The sequence below is a fragment of the Sinohyriopsis cumingii genome, chromosome 6 (genome assembly GCF_028554795.1).
Source record: "Sinohyriopsis cumingii isolate HCF-2022 chromosome 6, ASM2855479v2, whole genome shotgun sequence".
Classification (NCBI taxonomy): Eukaryota; Metazoa; Mollusca; class Bivalvia; order Unionida; family Unionidae; genus Sinohyriopsis; species Sinohyriopsis cumingii.
In genome coordinates this window covers 37,569,702-37,589,103 of record NC_142966.1, presented here as the reverse complement: position 1 = coordinate 37,589,103, position 19,402 = coordinate 37,569,702, and the positions used below count along the sequence as shown (strand labels likewise).

Here is a 19,402-nt window from a genome sequence, read left to right as displayed (position 1 = left end):
TTGATGACTGAATGGATCTAGCTTATATAGCCCACTTCAGACTTACATTGATGACTGAATACATCTAGCTGTCATGGCCCACTTCTGACTGACATTGATGATTAAATGCATCTAGCTTACATAGCCCACTTCTGAATGACATTGATGATTGAATGCATCTAGCTTACATAGCCCACTTCTGAATGCATCTAGCTTACATAGCCCACTTCTGACTGACATTAATGATTGAATGCATCTAGCTTACATAGCACACTTCTGACTGACATTGATGATTGAATGCATCTAGCTTACATAGCCCACTTCTGACTGACATTAATGATTGAATGTACCAGGCAGATAAAAATACAACAGAGATATTCATTATCTGGACAATATATAATGTTCATTTGCACTCAGAATACTTGGACAATGAGAAAAGCAATTATGTTTTAATGTCCTAATATTTAAATTAATTACTGTACCTTTAATCAAGCATGCTTTCCAAGATGTTGGCATCTAATCTGAATAAAGTTATTGTCTGAAATTTTACTACAAAAGAATGCTTTAAGAAAATGAAATAGTGCACAAAAGACACTGAATCAATTGCTGTGTATGTCTCTGCAGTGTTCCTTTCTGAGTGAATTAATTTGACTTATTCCTGTGAGTGCCATTCACCTAAATCCACTACTTAAATTCCTTCTTACTGAATCTTCAGGGCCCCGAGTGGCCAAGTGCTCTCTGTTACGGATCACTGCCATCTCACCTCTGTCTGCATGGGTTCGAGTCTAGGATTCAGCCAATGTGGGTATGTGAGAAAGCTTGCCAGTATCTTCTTGTGGGTTGGTGGTTCTTCCTGGGGTTTTCCTGGGTTCTTCCTCCATCATTAATACTGGCTGCTATGCATAGCCTATCATGTGCTGAAAATGGTGTTAAACCCCACAACAACAACAACAACTGAATCTTAAGGTAGATCACTGAAGATTCCATTTGCTGTGTGGTTGTAGCTCATGTTCATCCTGTATGTCTCATTTAATAGTAGGGTTGTTTGACAGTGCACAGTAGAACATTCCATTTATCATGAGAGAGATGGGCTGGTGTTGCCATTGAACATAATGGGCATTGGACTGTGTATATCAGAACAATTCATTTAAAGTGAAGCAAAGTTAGGAGTCATCCAGATTGACTCATTCAGCATAAAGGGTATTGGACAATTTATATAACAGTCTATTTACCATAAGGAAATGCAGACTGAAGCATATTGGGCCATCCCATTTTGTATCAGAAACTGAAAGTTCTTTGTTTCTCAGTCACAAATATATCATTAGAATAGCAATTCAGTTTTCTTTGGTCATTTGAGATCTAGCAATTCTGTTATTTTCAGTCATTTTATGTCATAAAGCTGTTAATTAGCTGAGATTAGTGATGGGAATTGGTCAGAAATTCATAATCAATAATTGGTTCCACTTAACCAACTTATAATCGATTATAATCGGTTACTAAGGGCAAATTTTAATTTTTGTTTGTTATTCAGTTATATCTTTGATCAATAGTTCAAGATGTTAGTAAATGTACTGGAGTAATCTCTATTAATGACATGTATACTTTCACCTGATAATAATATTACATTTTTGTCTATTGTGTTGTGTGTTATTTTTGTTCTACATCTTTGTTAAATGAATGCAACTTTTTATGGCTGATAAGTCATATGCAACTTAAATACTGCTACAATCCACCAAAATCCTTTCAGTCATAGTGATGTGTCTATAATTTTAAGTGTAGAAGGACATGGTTTTCTTGTTTGTCATTGTTTACAAATACTACAAATAATGTTGCATTTAAAACTGAAACAAATCATCAAAATATGTTTAAATTTATTAACTCAACTATTTAACAACTTGATCATGTAATAATGGCTATGTGTTCCTAATTATGAAATTTTGCACCTATGAAATATATGGTTTTATATTTGTAGTTGTGAAGGGAATTAATAAATATCAGGTCAACTTTAGTGGCTGGGAGTTTTACTAACCTTTGTGCTTTGCATACAACTAAAAAGTAGTCTCCCTTTACACATAATCGATGATGGAGTTTCACAATCGATTATCTTATTGGTTCACTCAACCAACTGATGATCAATTATAATCGATAATCGGAACAACACTAGCTGAGATTATTCTTCATCCATTTATGCCAGTATGTAAGGGTTCTGCAAAGTCTTGATTTAGGATTACCATAAAGTTTACTGAGTATGCACTACATTAAATCATGGGTCTCAGTGTCCTACATTGTTCAGAAATTGGATGGTAGCTCAGCTCACATTTAGTAGCCCAGAGAAGTCACTTTAATACAAAACTTAGTTTCAAGACTTCCTTTTATCTTTGTGAGTAATTTTTATGGATAAAAATGCAAGACATACCAAAACTTACTCTAAAAGACATATATGAACACATAAAAAAATAAAATAATTGATGTTCCAGAAGTAATGATCTTGGATGGGGTAGGGTGGGGTTAGCAACAGCATGCAAAAGATTTGCTCATTATTATCCCTCACAATACTGTAAGAATGTTTGAATGACCAAGACAAGAAGTAGTTAATATCAGCTACAAAATCAGTGATACAGGTGTTATTATTGCAGTGTCTAAAAGGTTACTGATATTGTCCATTTTGATTAATTGAATCTTTTTATTTAATTAGCTGTGACCATTCACTCTATGTGGAAAGGACTTAGGCCTATCATGTGCCCTTGGTCTTTATTTACTGGTTTTGATTTGGTATTAGAATAGAGCCACATTTCTTAATGATTTATTACCTGGTCTGTACAAAGTACAGGAGAAAATATGCTATACTGCCACCAGCAGCATGTTGTCATTTTCTGCAGTAAAAGTTTTGTTTTATTGTCACTGGTGCAAGCTTTATGCTTTGATATTAACTTGGGGTGTTTCTTAGATTATTAAAGATTATTATAAACTATTTTAAGGTAAAAATAAGCTCAATGTGAGATAGTTTTATGCAAATGACTTCAGTATTGCCAATTAACCCGATCATAACAATTATTTTCCAGGCAAAAACTTGTAGGGATCATTTGTTTATGGAAAATGGTCTGAGTGCTTCTTGCATCATTACAAACCGTCCCATTTCAGTGCAGGTCATAATGACCTATTTTTCTTATCTTGCATTAGTTAATACCATTTCCAGGTTACTGAAATCCCAGTGCAAAGGTTTTGTCTTAATGACAAATCTCCAGCTATAGGTATGACACCCACAGTGGGATGTAGTTACTGTGTTCCTTGCATCAGACTGAAAACTCCTGGAAAATATAGGTCACAGTGATCTTCATTTCTCAAACCTATGACATTGTTATTTACAGTTATTGCAGTGTAAATGATTTGTCATCCTGGAAGATTTCAAACTGTATTTATGCTGTGCATTCATGGAACTTGTTTAAAGTGTTCTTTGCATTATTTGAAACTACTGAAGATGAAAGTTGGTCACATTCACTTAGTTTTCTCACACTAATAGCTTTAACCTCATTGTAAACATTTTTCTTTCTAGCGAAACTCCAGCTGTAGGTATGCTTTGTTTATGGAACTTGGACAGTCCCTTACATCATTCTAAATTCTAATGTAAACTTTTGCCATAATTATCTACTTTTCTTAAATAAATCAATTTGCTATTAACAGGTTAACCCAGTTCAAGGTTATGTCCTGGCAGATCTCCAAGTGTATGTATTTATAAGGAACTTGGTCATGATATTCCTTTCAGTATAGGACTGTGACTTACTTTTCTTACACTATTTCTTTGATGGGTACAGGCTATCTACAGCATCAAATGGGGTCTTGTTTTCTAAGCTGGACTAAAATTTAACGTTGAGAAGCGAGTGTTTTTTGACATCCTACTTACTACACTGCATGTGTTTCTGTGTGTATATACATATATATATATATATATATATATATATATATATATATATATATATATATATATATATATATATATATATATATATATTAAAAGACTACTTCATTAAGATTTAATGGTGTAAGCTTAAGGGAGCTTATGGCATGGTATTCTGCATATTTATAAAGAAAAATCAGTAAGATCAACACATTAATTGAATGTGTTGGCAAAGCATTTTGTAAATATGGAAGCCATGTTTCTAATCCAATTTTAATGACTTAAAAATGTTGACTTTTATCACCATAATCTCAGATGAGATGGGTAATGAACAAAATCCACTCATATTAATGCACTGATGTTTCATCTGATTGGCAGGACTAGTTACCACTCCTAAAGCCCTATTTTTCATCTGATTTTGTTCAAACTTGGAATACAAATTTTTATCATCAAGACTCATGGACTATTTTATGTTACAGATCTATATCATCAAGACTCATGGACTATTTTATGTTACAAATCTATATCATCAAGACTCATGGACTGTTTTATGTTAAATATTTATATGATCAAGACTCATGGACTATTTTTTATGTTACAAATCTGTATTATCAAGACTCATAGACTATCTTATGTTACAAATCTATATCATCAAGACTCATGGACTATTTTTTATGTTACAAATCTATATCATCAAGACTCATGGACTATTTTTGTTACAAATCTATATCATCAAGACTCATGGACTGTTTTATGTTAAATATTTATATGATCAAGACTCATGGACTATTTTTTATGTTACAAATCTATGGACTGTTTTTGTTACAAATCTATATCATCACGACTCATGGACTGTTTTTGTTACAAATCTATATCATCAAGACTCATGGACTATTTTACATTTAGTGGCCTAGTATCTGACTGAGTTTGTCAGCACTCTAACAATTCTATCTGTGGTCAGATTTTGATAACATTTGTTAAATCGTCTTACACCACCAATAAGTTGAACAAGTTAGATTCTTCGCTTGAGCTAATTTAATGTATCTGCAGATGTTATTCTCTTCCAATTTTGATTAAAACTCGGGTCATAGGTTTACATCATCAAGATTTTGGATGAGTTCAATTATGAACTAGAGATTAAATATGCTGTCATCAGTGGTACAAAATTTATCAGACTAGTAAAATAAGTAAAACTGACATGATATAAAGATTGGGAAATAGTCTTCACTGGCTATGTTCTTGAAATACTACAGAATTCAGTTTAGTGAAATGGTCCACTGTTTTAGGTATATAAGTAAAAAGAGCAATATCACACATGGCTTATTATTCATGAACACATGAAAATACTGCAACATACCATATTTAAGAGCAATTTATTTCCTGAATTCCAATTTCAAATTTAACTGTTTAGCTACCCATGTGAATAATACAGTACTTAACAGATTAGTGGCAGTCTCTTCAAATGAAACATCAGAAAAATTACCTCTTATCTGCACCTCATTTGCACAAAAAAATCACACCTCACACAGATTTTCTGTATGTATATGAAGATAATTAATTTATAGTTGTGAATACACATATTTGATTGGCTGAACCAAAATAATTTTGAGGAGGGAATGGATGGACAGACTGGCAGGGGTGCAGGACAAGGACCATGATGATCTCTCCTATCTAGTAGAAGCTTACTGGAAATACAAAATGAATCAATACAGTTTCAGTAGAAAAAGGTATTTAATGTTTTTCTTCTTCACAGAGTTAACTAAAATATCTGACATAATAAAACATCACATGAGTAATGCCTGATTGAACATAGTAAAATTAATATGCAAACTTAATATACATATATGTACAAGCATTAACTAACAACCTTACTATCTTTAACATACATATAAACAAAATTCAAGTGCAGTGCTCATTCAAACAATCATTTACATTGAAACCACCATAAAACTATAAAACATATATATCTCACATGCAGTAAAATAAAAGACAGACCAACATAAATGCCCCTGCAAGTATTTTAGAATTTTTTTTCATCAGCCTAAATTGTGTACAATATTTATGGTCCATTATGTTAAAACAATACACAACTAAATGTTTTCATTTATTTGATACAAATGTGGACAATGTATTCTTTTTTTTTTTTTAAAAGACAATCCCTCAATAAGATCTCTGATGATGGTGGCATTTTGATGTTTTACAACACAGATAAGACACTGCTATATCTCTGGAAGACAACTTCAGAATGACTGCATGTTGTTTCTTACAGAAAATGTGCAGATAGAAGATTTGATTGTGTTAAAAGTAAAAGGACCTAGATGAAAGGAGACATTATTTGGTTTTGCTCAACTTTGTGTATATTTTCATATTGTTAATGGTATATTAAGGCTATTTAAGTAAATGTAAAAGTTTTGTTTTGGAGTTTCATAGTCCAATCAAACAAATGTAATGGCACCAAAAGGCACTATGGCAAAGTGATAGAATGTGATAAAATAAATATACAACATTAAAAATGTTGCAAAAAATACTATAATTGTCCAAACACTAACTAATGTAAATTTTCTTTGAGCACATATCACATCCTGAGCAGTAAAATGTAATTTAAGAAAAACATACAAAATTACAAAATGTATGTTGAATTGAACTGTTATACTGCATCTTTTCAGTTGCTGAAATTCTGTTTTCTTTACAGAAAATAGAGTACCATTCTAAATGTACCATAAGCTTCACATAATCATGATAGGATAGTGAAGGTAAACAGATAGTGATATCAACTGATTAATAAAAAACTGAACTAGCAGTTAGATGTCTAATAAAAATTCTTCTCAATACATGTGGCTAGGGTAGGGATATCTAACCCGAAGGGTTAAGATTTTTATCAGAAATGTTTTGCATTATTTTTAAATGGCACTGAAAAACATTAATGACCTTATCATGCCAAGAAAATGGGATCTAAGTGCCTTTTGCAAGGGCACATCAATGCACCATTCTGCCTGGCCTTGGCAAGATCAAACAGGGTTCATACAGAATTCAGAATGATAAATAAAAAGACTTTTTCCAAACTTTCAAAGAACACAGAGATTTCCAAGACCTATTTTCACTAACAATCTGTATACAAGCTGTTATATGAGAAAACAACAAATGCAAAATACTACAATATTGTTTAATGATGAAATGAAACTAAACGGGTCATCAAAAGAAAGCAACTAGGAAAACTTGACTACATCCGAATCTAACAATCTTGGACTATTTTATTTGTGATCATGGAAAGAAATTAAAATGTTTAGGTTAATTTAAATTTTCAAAGACTTTTAAAGACCTCAGGGTAATTTGCTTGATTTTCCCAAACTTTCATGGCCTTGAAAATGCTACATAATTTTTCCCAAACTGTCAAAGACCTTCAAAGACCATATGAATCCTGTCAAACCCATCTTTGGATTATGAGTCTTAAACTGTACCAACTGAGCTACCATGGCTCCACTGTGTCAGAGGGGGAACTATTCAAGTCACTGGTAATAGCCATACTCAGTCAGAATTAGACTTATCTATCCTTTTCACAAACATGGAATCCCCTACATTATTATTTTTCAATGAAAACATGCAGAGAGAGTGTACCATTTGCATTACAACATTTTCACTCATGATGTCAATAGACTGATGTCATCTAGATGGTGTGAATTCATCAACTTCCTTAGGCAGCAATATTTACCAAAATTTATAAATGTGTACACAGTAATAACTGTAACAATGCCGTTCAACTGAAACAATTAGAAACTAAACTCTTACCCTTATCTGCCCAGTAGGGTTACTTAACAGCTGGCGCTGGCATTTACTATAATGTGCATTCCACACCTCGCTCAATCCACAACCATTTCTTTGCTGTATGTCTTTCACTTTTTATTATGACAGAATTTTTGGTTTGTAAGATTAAGATCATCCATGGTATCGTGGATTCCATGAACTATGAAATATAAGTCACAGTGACTGAATTTTGGTTTAAGAATAATGCTTCTCACAAAGCCTCTACATACCAAGTTATACCTGAATCATCCATGGTATCATTGTGATGTTCCTACCAATTGCTCCATTCTTGCACATGATGATGCAACTTGCCATTCTGCCTGGACATGCGAATAGGATACTTTTGTGACTCTAGTGATTAAGAAAGGATAATGTGACTTAGAAACTTAGAAGTGTTTGTTCTATAATTAAATTGTTACAATTCAAAAGTTTTAAAATGTGGGACTGGCCTGGGCAGGTGTCAAATGTATTCAAGTTAAATACTGTACCAAGAAAGCTACTGCAGCTCTCCCAACACAAGTGCATTCACTAACACTGTAGATGACATCAAAGTGCTTATGACATCACAAACATTTTTCTATGGGTACTTCCAAACCAAAGATACACCATCTTCATTTTCACCACCTAATTTTTGTGATTAGAAATAAGGGGAGAAAAAAACCCAGAACATCCATCATATGTGTTTGTGTATATCCTGCCCTTGGGATCCAAAATAATGGCACAGCCTCATTCTTGCTCACCTAGTGGTTACATCATCCACTTCAGATGCGGAAGGTCATGGGTTCAAACCCTGACCAAGTCATACTAAAGACTTACAAGAATGGTACTAACAGCTACTTGACTAGGCACTCAGCATTAAGAAGTTAGTGTTAGGACTGGTTGGCCTGGTGTCAGGATAATGTGACTGGGTGGGTCATCATGCTACATGTCTGTGGCATAATGCCACAGTGCTAGACATCACAATTAACTGCCACACTGCAGACATCATAGAGAGATGACTGAATTTGTTTTAAAGCTATGTTAAAAATCCAAACACACACATTCTTGCCTACAAAATGCTGACTTCAAGGGTGGGAGTTTCCTTTGCATATGATGAGATTATACTAATCAAGGAGAAAAAGGGATAACTGTCTAGAGGGCAATAAATATTATCTCATTTTAATCTGCAACATGTATACTATAACTGAAGAATTTAACATTCATGTCATTTCCAAAAGTGTGACAACAGCCTGCTGATGTGTATAACAACACTTGATCAACTACCTCCATAAAACTGTACTAACATAAGCACAAATGCTTCAACTTAAGCAACAGCCATATTTCTAATCCTTTACAACAGCAGCCACATAAAAATGTAAACATAAATAATTTTTACATTTTGGAGAAAAAAGTGATTAAGAAAACTGATAAATGCAATATTGGGTAAACATGCATACATTTACAAAATATTTAAGACCTGAACTTCTTATTTAACAGACTTGTGGAATCATGAATATTGAAAATCAATTTCAAACCCTGTGCATGAACTTTACTTTGCTATGGCCAAGTATAGACAATCATGCACAGAGTGTAATTCATTTTAAACCCTGTGCATGAACTTTACTTTGCTATGGCTAAGCATAGACAATCATGCACAGAGTGTAATTCATTTTAACCCAGGTTAAACACAATACATATTTATGTTGGCAAATACATGTTTTAAGAACAAATATGTACTTCTGCCTAACACACAGGAAGAGCATTTTAAAAAACACATTTCATTAAAAAATGCCTATGGCAGTATGGCTGGATAGTAAAGTTTTGTTTTATTGTAGTGCTTCTTATGATACATCCTATGTATCCAGTTTTATCACAGCAGTGTGCAAGAAACTGCTAGTCAAAAAGGTTAATGCAGATCACTGAACTATGAAATGTAAGTCACAGTGACTGAATTTCGGTTAAAGAATAATACTTCTCACAAAGCTTCTACATACCAAGTTACACATGAATCACCCTGCAGGTAACAGTATCTTATGAACCAAGCTAAACACAAAGGTAAATGCAGGTCACTGGAGTGTGAAATAAAAATCACTATGACCTCATTTTGGCTTAAAATATTGTACCTATCATGACACATCCATATGCCAAGTTGCATGACTCTGCAGGCAACAGCTCTGGAAAAAACAAGCTAAACAAAAGGTTAAAATAAAGTCACAGTGACCTAACTTTAACTGAAGGGTGTAATATTACCTTTGATGCATCTTTGTCCCATGTTACACAACTATGCAAGCAATGGTGTCAGAAAAACTGAGTTACCTACATAAACCTAGAAAAACTGAGCTTAATGAAAAAGTAATCACACGCAGATTAACTAAATACAGGTAAACAATCCTTAGGAAACATTTACAAACCAAATCATGTGACCCTACAAGAAATAGTGCCAGAGAAAGTGACCTAAATGTAAACCCTTACCTCAAGTGTTCATATCAGCTAAACATCACCAAGCTGTAACTCAGGACTGCTTTGCAATCCACACACAAAATGTACAAGACAGAAAGATCAATTCAAAATTACAGGTAAGTGTGCCACATTAGTTGTTTTTCTGTTACAGACAAGTGTTTAGATATGCACACATTATTTCACCAATGCTCATCACAAAATCAAAATAATTAATATATCCATCAATATGGAATTGATGTGGAGATAAAGCATGCTTTAAATCTTCATTAGGGTTTTACAAATCTCAATTATACTTTTACAATGTGAAGGCATTATAAGGGTCCATCTATCCAGGTCTGTAAATTACTAATTGTTTCTAAAGTAACAAATGAACATGAAATGCACACAAAACCTGTTGATATTTTTCATGCATTTTGTGTGTGAGTATCGTGCACTGATATGAGTATCGTGCACTGATACAAGTTTTCAAGACTGGTTAATTCATTCAAAAGTAGATTTTTTAGTTCTGAGGCAAATGAAATAAAGTGCCTTGGCTACTGAAACATTATAGCAACCAATCTGGGCTGAGCCAATTGTAGGATCTAAACCCATACCTTTTATGTGTGAGTCCAGCCATCGTTAGTCACTTCCTACAACACAATGGACAGTGCATCATACCAATTCTACAATCCTGAGCCTGCAGGGATTTCATATCAAATATGTTGGATAAATGTCCTGTAATCTGTGATCCATTCCAACAAAAAACACAAAAACAGGATTGTGAAAGACTTAAAAGGCAATTCCAAAGGATTTTCAATTAATCAGTGGAATGTCAAGTAATAAATATAACAGCAATGGTAATGACAAACCATAACACCTTCATGTATGTATTTCATTAACCTTCATTTGCTTCCAATAGCAACACAGAGTTTACTCACAAGTAAATTTACACAATGTATGTTTTGGTGTGGTAAAAAATGCTGGCCAACTTAAATTAACAACTTGTAAATTACAAGATGCTCTGTATCATTAACTAACATCGAAATAACCATTCACTGTACATGTACAGTATCATTTCTCTCCATATTGCAATTAACTTGAACAAATATTCTAACAAAGAAGCCATATATTTTGATGCATTACATTTATATACAGGGATTATATGGAATTTCTTGCTACATTAAATACCAGCCAAGATATATCCATAAATAGAAACAGAGTTCTATTTCTTGTATGCTGCCTTACTCACAAAGTAAGCTCAGCATGAACATCTGGATTTTATCCTCTGTTCTTCCCTTCTTTCTTAAATAATAAAATGTTATGATCACTGTTTATTACACAACTCAAAATGACATGATTACCATATATATTCAGTTATAAGTCAAACTGCCTAGTCCCAGATCTGCCATCACATAATGTGTCAGTTGATCGTGGTCCATTTACTTCGATAGGAATAATCAGTACAAGAAACCACAAAGACTTCAATCTGCCAGTGCATTATGCAAGTGCAGATCATGGTCTATGTTGAATGCAGTTGGACATGACTTGTATAAGTGTGCTTATGTGGTACATTATGATACCATCTGTATGATATAATTTCTTACGTTATGTGTATACTAGCACTATGAACTATGGTAGGGGCTGGATAGAAAAAGATGTGGTGTTAACATCTCTTATTAAAAATAAAAAATGCTTATATGATTTTAATACTGGCAATACCAGTCCTGTGTAAGAAAATAACAAAGTAACAGTATATGAAACTTTAGGAAATAACTTATGACCTTCCATAAATTATCTGTGCATGCTTTCTCTTACATAAAACCAGTGATCAAACTAAGTGTCACAAAAATAAAATTCACCAACACTTATTGATGTTGCTGGTAAGTCTATGATCTACATCCTGTAGAAATCTTATGTAGATCTGAATTCATTCAGCCATTATATTATAGGTAAATTTCACATATTTTTCCATGTAGTGATCATTATTTGGGAACATATACTAAACTTTGATTTGCAAGACAGAATGCCCCGAAAAAACATTTTGAGTTTTGATTGGTTGGACTCTTAGCTATGTAAATAAAAAATTATTTATAGATTTTTCCAAATGTCAAATATTCAACAGTTAACTTTTGTTATACTTGCCAGGGTTTAAATAAAACAAATATGGTCATGTGTTTGGTCCACATGTGGAAGGATGGCACTGTCCAAACTGGATTCACTTTCATAGGCCTAATTTCCAACCGTGTTTATCCTATCAATCGTAAGAGTAACTGACTACTGTAGTACAATTTTTGTGGGGTACTAATTTTAATGGATTTCACTACTGCCATGAATCATAAATCTAAAGACCCAATGAAAAGTTAGCTATATATTATTAAGAAGCCCCCACCCATACTTTTTTTTTCTGTGTGTCATTCCTAGAGATTAACAAAGCTATTTGATAAATCAATGTCATTTCTTTAATCTGGTAATAGATAATAGTTTTTGCACGTGATTGTTTTATTTAAACCCTGGCAAGTACACACAAATGTCTTTCTGGTAAATAATACTAAAATTGTTGAATTAAACAAGACTAGCGTTCTCAAAGCTAAGATAATTTGGCCAGATTTTTCACACATTTACATGTGAACCACAATTGTCTACCCATCATGAATCAGCATGATTAATTAGGATTAAGTAAAGTCTAGTGGTTGAAGTAGGTATGCACGTCATGCAGACTCCATTATGTTTCAATTCAGTTAGCAACTTCACACTCTGATGGGCTCTGAATACATCAAGTGCTGACACTGCTAGATTAACTGCACTGAACAATAGGCAGATGGTCATGTGTTTGGTTTACATGTGGAAGAATGACACTGTCCAAGCCACAGGGGAATCAGAGCTGAATTTTACCACTCTTTAGCCACTATGTTAATGCGATGGCTGTCCAGAAATATTTGATGGTGCAACTTCAGTGCCCTTTGATGTTGCATGTAATTTGTTTATCTTGACAGGTGTTTGATTTGTGCTTATACAGGTAGTGCTATTGTCTTAACCATTTAAATAATCACTGTTTGTTGTTGTAGTAGTTTTGTTCATTTAAGTTCTTTATTTGTAGTATATGTAGAGTTCTGTCGATAAAATTAAATACTGCAAAAATATGCAAAATTTGACAGACAAAGGCCACAAATTGAATACGCCCCCTCCATATTTCTTTTAATTTTAAAAAAACATGACAATTGAGACCCATGAAAATAAATGATACTACAGTGTATGATAAAACAGACAAAGTGTACCACTGTAAAAACTATATTCTCGTTTTCCAGAATTCTACTCTTATAAAAAAAAAACACCCAGGCAAGGTAATTTAACACCCTCTGAATTTTAAGACTATTTGCTGCTGCATTTTACAAGCAAAAAACTACAGAGGAATTAAAACGCCAGACACAACCTTCTCAGTGCAGCATCTAAAACATAAAATCCTGATAATATTTACTGAAATATACTCTGCACAATCCAGACAGTCACAAGTAAACACTGAATTGCAATATCAAAAGTAAATATAGCCTGAAGGCATGGTTAGAGTATTGGCAGCATGCAAATTTGGCACATCTAAGTTTCTGGGTTAGATGACTTACTTTTACAAGTGGTCAAACATCTAAGGTTATTGGTTAACTCAGAGTTCCTTAGTTTCAACTACCTCATCAAGAATTCTTCCAAGGGAGCAACATTCTAATAGCCAAAAAATATTCCAGGAACCAAACTTCTTCATCTGAAGCTATCTCGGATTCTCCACCATGGTGGTCATATTGGATGAAACATCGACATCATTTCTGTCTATGACCAACTGGACATCATAAGAAGTCTCTTGGTGAAAAATGTTGTTGTTGTTGTTGTGGGGTTTAACGCCATTTTTCAGCACACAATAGGCTATATATGGCGGCCAGTATTAATGGTGGAGGAAGAACCCGGGAAAACCCCGGGAAGAACCACCGACCCACGAGAAGCTACTGGCAGGTGAAAAATGTAAATATGACCATAAATTCAGAAGTAGTGATAACATGATTTTCAAGGCACCAGAGATAGAAGTCACATTAACATCATTTTCATTTCAGACAAACACAAGTCTTCTGGTGAAAACCCCATGTCAATATGACTTTCCATTAAGGAAGAGTAGTTATAGAAAAGTTTTGAAGCTGGATGCAGTGACTGCCATACTGGATGTCAAGTCAGCACCATTTTAACTTGAAGAACCAGGCATCATACATTTTCTGGTGTAAACCCTCATTTTGATATGACTTTCTGTTCAGAAGGAGAATCAATAACAGGATTTTCAAGATGGCTGCTGTGATGACCATATGGAATGTTAGACTGGCACCATTTTCTTTTAGGACCAAATAAACACAAGTCTTCTGGTAAAAACCGCATGCTGATATGACTTTCCATTTTGGAGAAGTTATAAGACATTTAAAATGGCAGCCACAGTGGCTATATTGAGTGCCAGATTTGCACATCTTAATTCAGGATTAACTAAACACAAGAAATATTTTATTGCAAAACTAGTGTCAGTATCAACATTCAAACAGAAGGAGCAGCTATAAAATTTCAAGATGGACTCTGTGCTGGGCATATTTAATGTCATAGCTAACTATTTTTATTTAGGACAAATTAACTCGTTGGATGAATGTGTGTGTCAAATTTCTTTGGCAATCCTCCAAGTTCAGAAGAAGCAGTAACAAACTTGTGCTAATGAATGGATGGATGACAGATAAGCAATGACCAATGGTCTATGACCAGCAGAGTTAAATTCCACATCTGAGCTATTTTGAGCTGTGGAAGTTAGATGAACATGCAGTATAACTGATGTAAAATAAATAATGAAATTTTTTTTCTTCAAAGTGAACCAAAGAACCAATTCCATTTAAACATACATGATACCCAAGGAAGTCAGTTTTAAAAAAAATATATGCCACAGTACATTTAGATTTTAGGATGAATATGTGTGTCAAGTTTCATGGCAATCTTCCAACAGTTTAGGAGTAATAAGATACTGGATGAATGGCTGATAGACAATGGGCCAATCCATAAGTTTTTCTGGTCTATCACCAGTAGAGCCAAAATCCACATCTGAGCTGTTTTGAGCTGTGGAAGTTAGATCAAAATGCTGTCTAAATGATATAAAATAAATATTTAAAAGAAAATGTTTTTTAGTTAACAAAATAATCATTTCCATTTTAACATCCATGGTACCCAAGGAAGACAGTTGAATACAAATACACACACACACACATCAGGCTAATATGATTACTCAAAATATTTGCATGAAAATGATAAGAAATTCTAAATTGCTTCTATGGGCAGCTCTATAATGAAGTGCCTTCTGGATCCCATGTATGTTTTATTGAACACACTCAATATCCTATAGATCAAAGTACAGAAATGTGAAAAGGAATTATTAAATAAGTGAGACAATGGCATTTTAATCATTATAACATATGATGCAGGAACATATTAGTTTGGTTGAAAGAGAAACAATGATGTACAATAATCCCTCAAAGGGACTGAAGATCGATTAGCCTAAAAGAATTTCCAGGAATCCAAAATAAGACCGTTTCTTCTACAGTTACTGAAAAAAATCATATCTGACTTTGAAGCATTTCAAAACAGCTGGGATCTAAGTCTAATAAATGTTAATGTGTATGAAGTCTGTGATCAACATGGACTATTGCTCTGGATAATATTTTACAAAAATACCTTGAGGTATTCAGACTGTTTGCATTGACCGAAAAGATTCCAGAGACTACCCCCACCTCCTAACTCAACAAAATTGACACAAATTGGGAAAAATGTCATGGGGACCATTTCCAATACAGAATTCTGTCTAAAGAAAACTTTCACCTTTGCTAATTTGATGTCACAGCATACTATTTTCATTCAACTAGACTTGGGAGGAATGGGTGTGTAAAATTTCATGGCAATATTCCAAATAATTCAGAAGTGGTGACAACCTATGCAAATGGACATAGAGACAATGGACACAGGTCATCCCATACATATGTTTTATATTAAATTAAATTAATTTTCTATTAATTTTCTATCTAATATTTAAGTACACCAGCGATCCCCAAATAAAAATATTTAAATTTCAATAATGTTAATATAATGTTTTGCCATTAAATAATTTTTATACTGGAAAGGAATTTATTCTGCTCTGTGTTCTAGACATATTTAATTCAGGAACTCAATAAGGCTTATGGAAGAAGGTTAAATTTATCATTTCTATATTACATCTGTTGTCAATATCTGCTACAATGAGCAGAGTACAGTCTAGACAATCCTTTTTGTTGGTTTTAATGGAACATTAACATTATTGGCAATACCATGCCAAAGAAATGGAGACTTAACCAAGGACACACTGAAGCAACTGAAATATCATGGCATCCAGTCTCGTTTTGCAACTTTATTGAGATCTAAGAAATGTATATGGGAAAAAAAAAAAAAGTAATATAAAAATTCAAAATCAAATCCAGGGTGGCATGAGGGAAGAGAAATAGTACCACAATTAGGGACAAGTAAGCACAACCATGTAATAGGTAAATTTTACTTAAAAATGCACATTTCTGAATGATATTTTTCACAGGGCATGTAGATTTTCCAGCCTGAAATACTACTATGGCCAAACATGTTATAAATACATTTTTAAAACATAAATATCAATGAAAGCTTCCTGAAGAATTATTTCATCAGTTTTCATTGAGTACAGTGAAACTCTGTATAACAATACAAATCACTGTCTATTCAAATCACCACTTAGTATATACACAAGTAATTGTTAATATACAATTTGACAATATTCTCTTAAATATATACTGGTGTATTTCATTAGAACAGAAAGAACAGAAAATATCCACATCATAAATAGTTCCATTCAAATAAAATAACATGAAGCAAAGAAATGGAATGAATAAGCATAATAATACTTTGGTATGACTGCTTTCTTGGCTATCAAAAAAAAAAAAGACTTTGCTATACTGACATCAACAGTATGTAGTCTCCGATGTGCGTAAATAAACAGTTACATGTGCAGGTCTAAATTCTCCATGAAATTAATTCTAGTAAAATTGTATAACCTTGTACAGACTATAAAATCTGATGCTCAAAATTATTTCAAGTCAAGTCAAATCCCCAATATAATTATCTTATCATATCATTAAGTTTCTTTGTAAAGGAAAAGATATTAAAGAACGTATCTGGATTAGAACTTGTGTTTCCTTTATGTTTCTTTTGTCCTGATGGAAACTACTTTACTTTCTCAGCATGTAGAGATGACACTTCTTTTGCAATAAAGTTTTAAATTTTCCATTACAAAGTTGGATAATAGTGTCGATTTGTAACAGTTTAATGAGCAACTGTGTGATATCCATTAGCATAAACTATAATATATGAATGACAAGAATAAGAACAATGCATCTCAAGCTTGAGTATCAATTAACAGAGATTTGATTAAAACTAAATCATCCTAGAAAATATGATTTCATTCGTCCTATTCACATTTCTCAACAAAACTTCCTGGAAATAGTCCTGTCTTCCCGGTTCTTTGCAAAGTACCCTTAAACCAACCATCCTCTCGTTTCTTGTGAACATACACAATGTCACCAATCTTCAGCTCCAATTCAATCTCTCCTTGCGGTGGATAGGGAACTATACAGCGATGTCTGAAACATAGTTATTATCAAATTAGTTTCAGAGTAGTGGAATTGTGGGAGGAAACATGAAATTGGATAGTATAACAATAATGAGTGAGAACATCTGCCTGTGTAAAGTATTCATATAATTTAAAATTTATATTTGTACATTAAGAGACATGGCCATCATGGTACTAGACAGATGCTAATGTTTGTAGTACATATCCCGTAAATGATGGAAAACACACATATCAAGTTTTACGACTGTACATGCAACAGTGTTGGAGAAGCTGAGCTACAAGCAAAAACTTAATTCTGACAGTTGCACCATCAACACCGAAAATGCTACTATGTTGACATTTGCACCAACCCCCCTGGAAATGCTGCAGCAGGTAAATAGAATACCAAAGATGTTGCCAGATATTTACTTAAGATGGGGAGGTCATACATACCTACATCCTGAGGTGGATCATTGGGGGGTGGTAAACTATGATGTATGGTAGCTGATAGGTGACAAAATATTTAGAAGATGTACATCTAATTTAAAACAAGCATTTAGTGATTTTGTATCACTTCTTTGACAATTGATGTCTATGATATCATCATATATAATTGCTGTTCAGCTGGAAAATATTCTTCTTATCACTTCCCTTCAGAAAATCCTTTAAAGCTGAAAGTAATTTACTGGACAACAAGACATCTATACAGGTCATCAATCTACCATTTGAGATGTTAGCCTACAGGTCTCTGAAACTCTACCACTTGAGTTTAAAAAATGGAGACAAATTTGTTCACACAAACACACCACCCAAACACATGCACGCTCTGAATCATATATTTGTATAGGATCATTTTGTTTTCTTTCTTTTCTCACAGATATTCTGACATTTTCTTACTAGAGTAATAGGGTTTCAATTTGTGGTTTACCTATTCCTCGCAGAAGTGTGAAGTTTGCTTTGAGAACAATCAACTGCAAAATATGGCCAACATGAATATGTTCTGGAACTGGTTTTCAGGATATATATCCAAAACACAATTTTCCACAAGGCATGAAGCATGGTAAATGACAACATGCCAGTTATTTCTGTATTACCACTTTCTGCACTTTGTTCAGTTAGCAGCAAACCATCTTAAATTTCCTCCTTCATAGTTTTGTTTTTAAGCAGATTTTTCCGTCTCACTGACTTTCTTAAACAAAATAGTTATCATTTGTTTCAACATCAGACACTTATTTATCTTGAGATATTTCCCTAATGGCTGATTGATGGATCATCTTATTTACTGCTCCAGGATACAGCTCAATCAGAATACCTTCATACTTTCTGCAATTCTCCAACAGATCTCAATCATACTTGTGCATGTATTCAAACAATATTCTGCATTGATATAGGATTAATTAAGATCATTTAGAAAACAAAAATATAAAAAAATGATGCCTTGGGTATGAGAAATTGTGGGAACCATATATATCTTGTGTGATCTTTCCTCCACTGCATTTTAAAAGTTGCATGACTCTCTGTTGCTTTTGTAAGAAACCTGATCCCCCCGCCTGGCAGCATTTCTTGAAACAATGATCTTTTGAATCAAACCATGATAAACACACAAATACATTGTTCCTAACATCAAATCAAAATAAACATGGTAC

General features: G+C 33.5%; 1 protein-coding gene across 2 annotated transcripts in view; it reads right to left on the bottom strand.

The window, feature by feature from the left end:
• Positions 1 to 5,586: 5,586 nt before the first annotated feature.
• Positions 5,587 to 19,402, bottom strand: part of LOC149796727 (E3 ubiquitin-protein ligase SH3RF1-like) — a 61,303-nt gene continuing 47,487 nt past the window's right edge. For both annotated transcript variants that reach the window (XM_089961376.1, XM_089961377.1), the window contains exon 14: positions 5,587 to 17,787. In XM_089961376.1, the coding sequence (XP_089817502.1) occupies positions 17,616 to 17,787 (172 nt within the window). In that variant the 3' untranslated portion in view covers positions 5,587 to 17,615. The remainder of the gene's footprint in view (positions 17,788 to 19,402) is intronic.